The sequence below is a fragment of the Arachis hypogaea genome, chromosome 3, assembly GCF_003086295.3.
Source record: "Arachis hypogaea cultivar Tifrunner chromosome 3, arahy.Tifrunner.gnm2.J5K5, whole genome shotgun sequence".
Lineage (NCBI taxonomy): Eukaryota > Viridiplantae > Streptophyta > Magnoliopsida > Fabales > Fabaceae > Arachis > Arachis hypogaea.
Window position 1 is genome coordinate 9858116 of NC_092038.1, and position 11758 is coordinate 9869873.

Consider the following 11758-nt stretch of genomic DNA (forward strand, 5'->3'; position numbering starts at 1 on the left):
TCTCTTCTAGCAATGTCTTTGGGAGTTTGAAGCAGTTGAGAGTATATATCGGTATAGCTGTAGCTACCGCCTTAATTATTACTTCCCTTCCACTCACCGAAAGCAAAGACCTCTTCCACTGCTGAAGCTTCTTAGCAAATTTATATTTAACATAGTTGAAAGTGGCCCTCTTTGTTCTGTTTATTACTGCTGACAGCCCAAGATGTCTATCCTGATTACCAACGTAGGGAATTTGGATAATGGATGCTAACTCCTGTCTAGTTTCAAATGGCTTATTGTGGCTGAAGAAAATAGAGGATTTATCAAGGTTAACCACTTGACCACTAATCAATGAATAAGTGTGTAGGACATTCATTAAATTATGACAAGCTTTCTCTGTTGCCTTGCTAAATAAGATAGAGTCATCTGCAAAGAAAAGGTGGTTGATTGTAGGACATTTGCAATTCAGTCTCAAACCAACAACTTCTTGTCTCTGTTCTCCTCTGCAGAGCAGGTGGGATAATCCCTCTGCAACAAAAAGAAATAGATAGGGGGATAGAGGGTTGCCTTGACGTATCCCTCTACACGGCTTGAAAAAGTCATGTGGTTGTCATTCCATAGTAACAGAATAAGAGACCATCGTCACACACTTCTTTAACCAGTTAACCCACTTTTTAGCAAAAATCCATCTTCTTTAAAATAGTCCATAAGAAATTTTACTCAACTCTGTCATATGCTTTACTCATATCTAACTTCAATGCAAAATCTTGAGTCCCATATCTCTTGTTCTTGAGAAAATGTATGAATTCGTGTGCAATAAGGATATTATTACTTATGAGTCTTCCTTTGGTAAAGACACTTCGATTAGCACTGATGATCTTATCCATAACATTCTGCATCCTGTGAATTAATATTTTTGAAACAATTTTATAAACCACACTACTGAGGCTGATCGGTCTGATTTGCTTTATGCTCTTAGTGTTAGCCACTTTAGGAATCAAATAGATATGTGTATGATTAAAGGCCCTTACATGTGGCCTCCAGAGAAAAAACTAGTTACAGCATTGATAACATCAATTTTTATATCATGCCAGAAAAATTGAAAGAACTTTACAGTAAAACCATCATCATCTGGGGCGGAAAAGGGGTTGATTGAGAAAACTGCTCTCTTGATCTCCTCTTCTGAAACAAGTCTTGTCAATTTTTCATTAGTGTTGTTATCAATCTTTACTGGCATATCTTGTAGTGATTCGTCTGAATTAATTGGGTTGGATGAAGTGAATAGATCCTCAAAATAGGTTTGAGCAATTTCTGCTATACCTTATGCATCTGATTTGCTTTCTCCATTCTCATTCTCTAGAGTATTGATACGATTCTTATGGTTCCGAATCTGGAACTTAGAGTGAAAATACTTGGTGTTATTGTCTCCCCATTTCATCCATTGAACTCTAACTTTTTCCTTCTAGTAACATTCTTCAATCAGATATGCTCCTTCTAGCTCCTCCTCCAATTGTCGTATTGCATTACCATCTGCCCTACTTTCTTTTCCTGTTTCCTCATCCAGCCGTTCCTTAAGCAACTTAATTTCTGACTGCGAATTAAGGGTGGTTGTGCGCTGCTGGTTATTAACTATAGCATGTCGACACCTTTTAAGCTTTTAGTGGAGTTTGAACATTGGAGAGCCATCATATTCTATCTTTCAGATATCTTTTACCAGTACCACTACCTCCTCCTTATCACACCATCTCTCATGGAATCAAAACATTCTCTTTAGCTTTGGGGCATCTGAATTGGAAACTAACAACAAAGGTCTATGATCTGAATTTGTGTCATTAAGGTGTGCCACCGAGTCTCTTTGGTAAACCTCTCTCCAAGTACCTGAACTTAACATCTAGTCCAAGCTTTCTTTAATGAAATCATCTCCAAACTGCTTGTTTAACCAAGTGAATTTGGGTCCTTCATACTCCAAGTCAACCAACCCACCTCATTAATAAAATTATTAAAACTTCTAATTGATGATGCAAATTTCATGCATCCGCCTTCCTTTTCATGGTATGCCTTAATTGCATTAAAGTCTCCCATCACCATTATGTGCTCACTAGCTAATGCAATAATATCCAAAATAGCTTGAAACTGGTCCTCTCTCTAACTCTCCTCCGTATGTAAATGAACTCCTATCACTTCTCAGATTCTCTGTTATTTTGGATCTATCACACTGAAGTGAATCTAGAACTTCCCATGGCCCTTTATTTATAATTCTACTTCCTCCCTCCACTCCACCAGCATTCCACCCGCTCGTCCTCTAGGTTCGATACAAAATAGGTTTTTAAAATCTATGGTATTTATCACTCGCTCCACATTTGAGGTTGTATTTTTCATTTTACATAGAAAAACTACCTCGAGAGGAATGGGCTGTGCACAGCCCTTTCATGTTGTGAACCGTCAGGGATTTTTCCAAACCCCGATAGTTCCATATCATCATCTTCATGGGTACCTGGGTACCTCTTATGGGGTGGCACCTTCTCCCATTCTAGCAACAATACACATCTTCTTTTGTCCCACTTCCATCATCTTCCCTTCAGCACTTCTTTTAATCCCCAAAATTCTTTTTGCTGTTTGAGCTTTACGAGCTAGTTTCTTCAATGATTACTTCCTATCTTTATTCATAATTTCTGTACTTATCTCATTCGATTCACATTGTTGTTGCAGGCTTTCTTCATGACTTCCACATGGCAGCTTGTTATCACCACTAAAGTTGTCTACAGCTTTTTCCGAGCTGAGATTCTGCTTTCTCCTTATTTTCTCGTTCCAAACCACTATAGCCGCTACCATACTCTAAACTTCCTCCTCTTTTTCCTCCCATGTCCTCTGATCCCCTTTAACAGAGAGATTGGCCAATCCTTTAAAGAAATTGATAGGAGTTAGATTTTAGATTTGGATCCCCCCTCACTATTTACTCATAGTTCTAAAATTGCCACTCTCTTTCTGATCTTCAATTCTTCTCCCCGCCTGCTCTGCTCGTATCATTCCCCCCATCTCTCCTCCTCTACCTTTCCTTCAATAGCCACTTTCACTTGTCCATTACAGTTTCTAACATCATGGCCAATAAAACTATAATAATTGCAGAAAGTTCCTATTCTCATACCTTGGCTGCAGTTCAATCACTTTTTGGTTTGGCCCTGCCACCTTAATAATTCTCGTTAATGGCTTTATTACATCCGTCTGAACTTGTACTTTTAGAACTTTGTCTTCTCTCCAGTGCATTTGAAAGAGATATGAATCGATCACATCCCCATGAGCCCTTCCAATCTTCCTCTCTAACTCCTTTGTTTTGCAATATTTCGGTAATCCCCATAATTGAATCCAAATAGGGATATTAGCAAAATCCTTATCTTCCAGCATTTCACCCTGTTTCCATCTTCTAATATTGATAATGAAATTTTTGAATAGCTATGGTGTACCTTTCTCCATTTTTACTGTGTCAAATTCATTATCAAAATAGAATTGAAAAATATTTCCCCCATGACTTTGCACCTTAAAACCCTTAGGATGGCCCAAATTGCATACATTGCAGATTTCATAGTCCCTGCACTGTACGATCAATCAGCTATTACTCTACCCATCAAGTTTCGCAAGCATTTATCAATCTCTATTCTAATATCTGCATCGACAAATCCTATGATCTCCTCCTCCTCATTTAAAGAATGCCACTGCTGTTGTACTCCATGGTCAATGGTGTTTACTATATTAAACAAAGTTAATGACTCACTCAAAATTTGAAAATTAGGATTTTTTCAAAGTGCTAGTAGAGCACGTTACTAAATCCTACGAGGCATTTGTTCATTAAATTAGTCACTATTATAAAATATATATTAAATAAATATCAATTGAAAATAAATTAAATAATATATATTTATATATAAATACATTAGTGATTAATCTTTATGACTAATTTAGTATAAATAACATTTTTGTATAGTATCTATCTCGTCTTAAAAAATTCTAATAAGAGGGGTGTTTTAGAGATTAGATACAAATTTAAAAAAATAAAAATTATAATTCAAATTTTAACATTTTTTTATTCAGGAGGATGGGTTAAACAACTTCTAATCCTAGACATTGTATGTTAGTACACTACACATTCATATATCTAAACTGAGTGTACATGGTTTTTTTTTGGTAGATAAATTGAACCGTCTCTAATTTTAGGTCATTGCATCATAAACTCACATATACAATATATTTACGAGTTAAGTTTCAAAGTGGTCCCTGAATTTATACTCGAGTCTCAAAGTGATCCCTGAAGTTAATAATTACTCAAATTCGTCCCTAAAATTGTTTTCCGGAACTCATAGTAGTCCCTAAAGGAATTTTCGTCCATCCTTGTTATTAGAAATGACTAAAATGACATTGTTTTATATTAAAAAAAAAATACACCCCTCCCCCCTTTCCCCTATTTCCTTTTTCCTTTCCTCTTTCCCAACCCTTTTTCACTTCTCCTTTCCCTTCCTCTTCTACGCTCCCCTTCCCCATTCCCAGTTCCCTTCTCTCTTTCCCTTTCACACTCCCTTTCTCCTTCCCTAACAATTTCTCAGTTCTCCTACCCTTTCCAAGCTCCCCTTTCCCTTCCCCATTCCCAGTTCCTCTTTTTCTTTTCTTTCACCGGTCCCTTTTTTCTTTCCCAATTTTTTTCTTCCTTTTCCTTCCACGCTCTCCTTCTCCTTTCCCAATTCATTCCCAGTTCTTCTTTTCTTTTTTCTCTCAGAAGAAACAAAATAATAATTTGTTAATTCACAGAGAGAGATAATGGAAGATGGAAAGAATTGCAGAAGGCAAACCTCCTGCGGGCATTACCTCTCTTGTCGCCATTGTCTCCTTTTGTTAATTTGTTTTTGGGGCACTGTAGCGCCTCCTCTTATGCATGTGCTTCTACTTTTCTCTGCTCCGGCGGCCTGCTCCTTTCTTCTGCTCTGTCGGTCTAATCTACTTCTTCTTCCCCTATTTACTCTTTTTTTAGTTGCTTATGTTTTAATTTTTGTTGTTCCATCATATTTATTGTTGCCACTGCTATGATTTATAAAATTTTTGTTATTTAAATCAAATTATTGGCTTGAGCATGATTATCGGATGTCTACATAAACTAATATGAATTTGATAGTTTAATTATTGTTTGCAATGATGATGTTGTTGTTGTTACTGTGAATTTGAAGAAGAACAGGGTGAAAAAGAGAATTGGTGAAGGTAATTGGAGATTATGTGTTGGAGATTAGGAATTTTTTTTGGTATAAATACAAAACGACGTCGTTTCAGTCCTTCCGATGGTATGGATGGACGGAAATTATTTTAAGGACTACTATGAGTCTTGGAGTATAAATTTTGGGACGAATTTAAATAATTATTAACTTCAATGATTACTTTAAAACTCGAATGTAAGTTTAGAGACCACTTTAAGACTTAACTCATATATTTACACACTCAACATTTTTAAGGATTTTTATCCACCAGTTAGCATAGTCAAGATTTAAATTCGAATGCATATTGAAAGGCATGTTAATGTCATCTCAGCTAGACTTTAGTGGCTGTTTTTTTTTTTTTTTTTTCCAAACACAACTAACTGATTACTGGCTTAACAAGTTAAGCTTCATTTGTCCTCCAAGCCTTAACACATAATGCAAAGGGCCTCCTAGTCCAAAAAAAAAAACGCCCAGGAAGGTGAAAGATTTGATAATATCTCAAAGTTTTATACAAACAAATTGACTAGAACTGAAGATAGATCAAACAACTCTTAATGACCAACAAAAGAACAACTCTTAATTGGTAGTATACAAATGTTTCTTTGTCAATGTTCTGTGTTTTTAGCTTTTAAATGATAGGATATTTTTTAAAGCACTTATAATTTTTTTTTTCAAAATTAATTTATACATTTCAAAATTAAAATATCTTGATATAATTTTATAAATATTTAAATTTATTATTATTTATCATATTTATGTTTATTAAAATTATTTTAAACTTCAAAACAATTTACCAAATAAAATTATTACAACTTATATTTATTAAAAATCACTCTTATTTTACTTTACCAAACATAACTATCAGAACTTAAAAAAAATTGAAAAAAGCATACAAAGTTTACTAAACCCAAAATTAGCAAAATGCATTTGTTTGTGGTGGGTGGTTGATGGAATAGCCACGTGGCACAAGGGACAGGTGGGAGAATAAGATAGGGTAGGTTGATGGGTGGCTTTCGTGCATGGTAAGGTGCAGACTGCAGTGCCCACAAACTACTCATTTGGGCTTCCAAAAGTGGGGAATACCCACTAACCTATTTGGATTAGGGTTCCTTCAATTTGTTCCTATCTCTCTTGTTGGGGCCCAGCTTCACCACACGGGTATGTACGTACATTCTTCATGACCCAAAAGCAAGAACACGTTATATATATTTTTCCCAGCATGAAATTATAAACTTAATAATTAGAACTAATTTAGGTTAGTTTATTGGTTAGTTTATTCGTCTGATTAAATAAATATTAGAATTTTAAACTTTATTTTATATATATTATAATTTATTAATCAACAACAAATTCTTAAATAGAATTTAAATTTACAATAAATTAATCCTCTCTTTAAAAACATTTCTTTAATCATAGAGTGTGAAACGTTAATTTTTAGCCATATCGAATTATCTATAGAGAGGGCAATAAAGCTGTAGATTAGTTGGGCAGAGAAGGCCTTAGATCCCCTCCAAATTTGTAGATATTTTACTCACATATTTAAATATATCATTGCTGATGATTGTAGAGGAATTTTTGTATTCCGTTTTCTAATGTTTTAGTTTTGTTTGGGTGTTTTAGTCCCGTCTTAATAAAAAAAAAATGTGATTGTACTTTTAAAAAGATTGAACCAATAATTTAATGACTAATTTTATGTATATTTCCGTTGAGCATGGAGTATTGTGTTTTGTATTTTGTGCAATTCTCATTTGAGTTTATGATTACTTTCTAATTTCGTTGGAATGACTAAAAATCAGGTATAATTTTAGGTTTAAAAAGTTTATTATTCTTTTCTTTCATAATATTTGTTTGGTACTTTGGTTTGCAAATATTCAAATTTTAAAATGTTTTTCATTTATAATTTTACTTCTAATCATTTATTTTTTAATTTGACCCAAATAATAATAATATAATTTTAAGAAAAAGAATAAAAATATAATATTGATGGTATTAATTGAAATTTATCTTCTTATATATATATATATATATATATATATTATATTATACATGTGTGTTAGCCTAGCTTTCAATATATATGCTAATTATTTTTTATATAATGAATGAAATTGTGTAATATATTAATATGAGTCTAATTCAACACAAATAGTGAATACTGGTTTGTATAACAAAAAAACGTGATTTATAGTTTTATAAATTACCATTTTTTTTAATTAAAATTATGCTCACAATTTTCAGATCACCTTTTATCTTATTTAAAATCGTGATTTATGATTTTTGCTTATCTTTTGTCTTATTTAAAATTATTATTCATGATTTTTTCCTATTTAGTATAATTTTATATCATTGTATTATATCAAAATATTGTAATATTAACGAAAATCATCAATAATATTCTAATATAAAAAAAGTAGCCTCTAAATATACACATAATTTTTATAGATATTGATTAAATTTTGATATAATACTTAATTATTAGATTTTAATTTTATGATGTTCTTCAAAATTCTAGAGATAGCATAGTACTAGTACACCTGTGTATTGACAATACACTCTCCACATACGTACTGTTCGTAAAATTCAATAACTGAGATCAATATCTAAAAAAAAGGTTAGCCTCCAATCCAATGTATCAAAGTATAAGTAATGTTTCTCCCCCGTAAATTACCAAAGATACCCCTCAGGAAAAAACAAAAAAAGAGACTTGGTTAGAGTAGGAAAACACAGTTGAGTCAAACATGTGGAAAAGTGAATTGTGAGTGTAGTCAAGTCAAGTATGTGCATAAATTCAGATTCAGTAATAAGTAGTAATTACTATCAAATGCATTTCCTAAAAAAGTGCATGTATGTCACAGGTGAGATCAAGTTTCGGGTGGTTCCTTCAATTTAATTCAAAGTTGAAAACTTAATCCAATCCCGTGAATCTTCTTAATTGCATTTTGCTCTTTCAAGTTAGCCCCTCTTAATGATTTCATTATTTGACCTCAACTACAAATAATAAATAAATAAAAAGATATCATCGTTAATTTGTTTATATATATATATATATATATTTTTTTTAAATTTTGTCCACATAGTAAAAGATTATTTTATCCTTGTTAATAATAGTAGTTGTTTATCAGTATTAATACACACAAAAAAAGCACCTTCCAACCATTTATGGGATCCTTCCAAAAAGTAGGCCCTCTTTTTTCTTCTGCTTTTTCATTCCTATCATCATATCTGTCTCTACTTTCTAACCAGAGAGAGAGAGAGAGAGAGAACCTCACCAAACAAAACTCCATTTAATTAATGAAGGAACAAACCGCTGCACATTGTGTTTATCCCATAAACACAACATTAAACAAATCATTAATTATCTGCCCCGACAGCATCAAGTAATCAACATTCAACAACATTTCTTCCAGTCCTAACCGATTGTTGAAGCATAAATGTATAATTAAGCATATGTCAACTGAAAATTAACTTTTAACATTTTAATTTAAATAAATTGTATAAACGTTACTTCTTCTTTTTTTTTAAATAAATTAATTAATATTTTCTCATTTTTCTCTGTTTACATATAAAAATCAAATACATTTTTAAAAATAAATGCTTTTATAGATTTTATTAAAATTTACTTTTTAGTGATAATTCATGTAATGAGTATAATATAATTATTTTTATAAATTCAAAATACTATGTAATTATGTATTTATATAAAATATATTTTCATAGATAATGTATAAAATTAAATCTCTATTCAGATTCCATTTGCCTTTGACTAAACTAATTTTTCGTTAATTTTTTATTTTTTCAATAAATATATCATAGCAAACATTCATATTTTAATAAAAAATTTCTATATTAAAAAATCTGAACAAGTCACCTTAGTAAAGCACTAATCTTGCCAAATCTATTAACTAGCGGCCATTATTTCATGTTTTCTTACATTCGTGTTAATTAGAGTGTAAGATTATTTTATTTTACCCCATTAGTAGTAGAAAATTATTTAATTATTTTAAGGATAAAAAAATATTAAAAAAGAAAAAGAATAAAAAGACATCCTTAACACGCAGCCCAAAGCGAAGCCATTGTTGTGTTTTGTGTTGTGTTGTATCATCTTCTTTCTCTTCCACCCCTTCATTGATTCACACCAAAAGCTTGAAACTTTGATTGATGGGGTACCTCAGTTTCTCTTGCAGAGCTGAATCCGCAGTTTCAACCTCCAATTCTCTCACACCATCACCTTCTTCTTCGTCTTCTTCCACCACCACCACCTCAAAGAAACAGAACAACAAAGAAAAAGAAAAACCCATCAAGATCCAACACTTCCATTACAGTGACCTTGAAGCTGCCACGAATGGCTTCTCAGAGCGCAAGCTCCTCGGCAAAGGAAGCCATGGTTATGTCTATAAAGCTGTTGTACGTGGCCGTCCTGTGGCAGTGAAAAGACCATCAAGACCCCATCATCCTAATTTACCTCCAAAACCATCGCCAATGGTTTCTTCTTCTTCTTCCTCTGCATCTGCACCAGAGTTCATCATCAGCAACAACGAGGTTGACAACGAGATCGATATCTTGTCCAAAATCCAGAGCCCGAGGCTGGTGAACTTGGTTGGTTTCACAAATGATTCACAGGACAGGCTTCTGGTTGTTGAGTTCATGAGCAATGGAACACTCTATGATGTTCTTCATTCTTCTTCTTCTAATAATAACAATAACAACAAGCTTCCGAATTGGGGAAGAAGGGTTCGTTTGGCATTGCAAACTGCAAAGGCAATTGATACCCTTCATTCATCAACACCACCTGTGATCCACAGAGATATTAAATCAGCAAATGTTCTGATTGATAGAAACTTCAATGCAAGGTTAGGTGATTTTGGTTTGGCTCTTATGTGCCATGTTGATGATTATAGACTAAGGTCAACTCCACCAGCTGGCACAATGGGGTACCTTGATCCTTGTTATGTTACTCCTGATAATTTGAGCACTAAAAATGATGTCTTTAGTTTTGGGATTTTGTTGCTTGAGATTATTAGTGGAAGGAAAGCCATTGATGTAACATATTCGCCACCTTCTATTGTGGATTGGGCCATTCCATTGATAAAGAAAGGGAAGCTTATGAGTGTTTATGATCCAAGGATTGCTCCTCCTAAGGATCCTATTGTGAGGAAGCAATTGGCTTTGATTGCTGCAAAGTGTGTTAGGAATTGTAGGGAGAGAAGGCCTTCCATGAGTGAGATTGTGAATTGGCTCAATGGTTTGTGTAAATTGGTTCCTCTTCATTCATGGAATGGTTTCAATAATCCTTGCATGATGGTTGAGACTATGGGAAGGCCAGTTGAAGCAGCAACAAGAAATGATTCTAATAATAATAATGAGAAAGACAAAATGAGTTCAAGATTGGAACTTGATTTCTTGGATGAGAGGTTGTCTAAATCTGCAATGAGGTATTCAAGGAGGGTCTATTCTGATTTGGGATTTAGTAGTAACTTGATGGATCTTATGGCTACAACTGAGGAGCCTGAGTTTCTAAGAGATGCTGATGGTAATGGTAATGGTAATGGTGTTTTGGAGCATAGTTCAAGTTGTAAATCTGCTGAACAAGTTTCTTCTTCAAGCTCAAGGTTTGGAAGTGGAAGGTATTTCACAAAAGGAAGAAACTTTTATAAGCCTTGTGGTACTTATAAGGATGTATTGGATTTGAGTAAAGGTCAAATTGTTGTTGGTAATGGTGGTGATGATAATGGTGCTTCTTGTTCTAATTTGAATTCTCTTGCTGCTGAGGCTGTTTAGTTATGATTGGTTGGAGTGAGAGATGCTTAGGATTTGTAAGTTTCTTTCTTGATTGAAAGATGATGTATGTAGATTTTGTTGTTAGTTTTCATTATTTTATTTGTGTGGATTTCAGAAATGATCCCTCTTCATGTTGTAATGTAATTTGGATCGAAGGGCACATTGCTGATGTCCCCTTGAAGCTTTTCAATAATATTTCTGTTGCCAAACCTCTTCTTCATTGTCACATTCTTCTTCTTCCTTCTTCTTAGCCAAAATATAAAAAGTCAACACATCCCTAACAAAATATACTTACATATCGCGCGCGCACAAATCACGTTGTTTCTCTTTGTATCATGCATTCTTTCTCCTCTTCTTTCTTCTTCTTCTCTTTTTTCTTTGCCTTTCTCCTCTCTTTTTTTTACATGTTTCATCTTCATTATTATCTTTTTATTACCGTTGTTATTGCTGCATTTTTTTCCCTCCTCTTTCTATTGATTTTATAATATTATATATTTTTTTCTTTGTTTGATTTTTTCCTTCCAAAAAATTTATAAGAATATAAAATAAAAAGATGAAGAAGAAGTATTAGAAGATAAAGAGGAGGAAGAAGAAGAGTTTTGAATTATGCAAAAGTTATTTGCATACATATACCGAAAATTCTTAAACAATGCACTCACATATCTTCATGTTACACCCAAATTTGCTGCAAATACCGAAAAATATTTCCTTTAATCCTACATTTTTTTTCTTTTTTTCTTTATTTTTTTAGTTGAATGAATGTAAGTTCA

General features: G+C 33.1%; 1 protein-coding gene across 1 annotated transcript; it reads left to right on the forward strand.

Moving 5' to 3' along the window:
- The first annotated feature begins 9106 nt into the window (after positions 1 to 9106).
- On the forward strand, positions 9107 to 11197 carry LOC112789396 (serine/threonine-protein kinase-like protein At3g51990). Its single transcript, XM_025831264.3, has one exon. The coding sequence runs from the start codon at positions 9369 to 9371 to the stop codon at positions 10986 to 10988; it is 1620 nt and encodes a 539-aa protein (XP_025687049.1). The 5' UTR covers positions 9107 to 9368; the 3' UTR covers positions 10989 to 11197.
- The last annotated feature ends 561 nt before the right edge of the window (positions 11198 to 11758 follow it).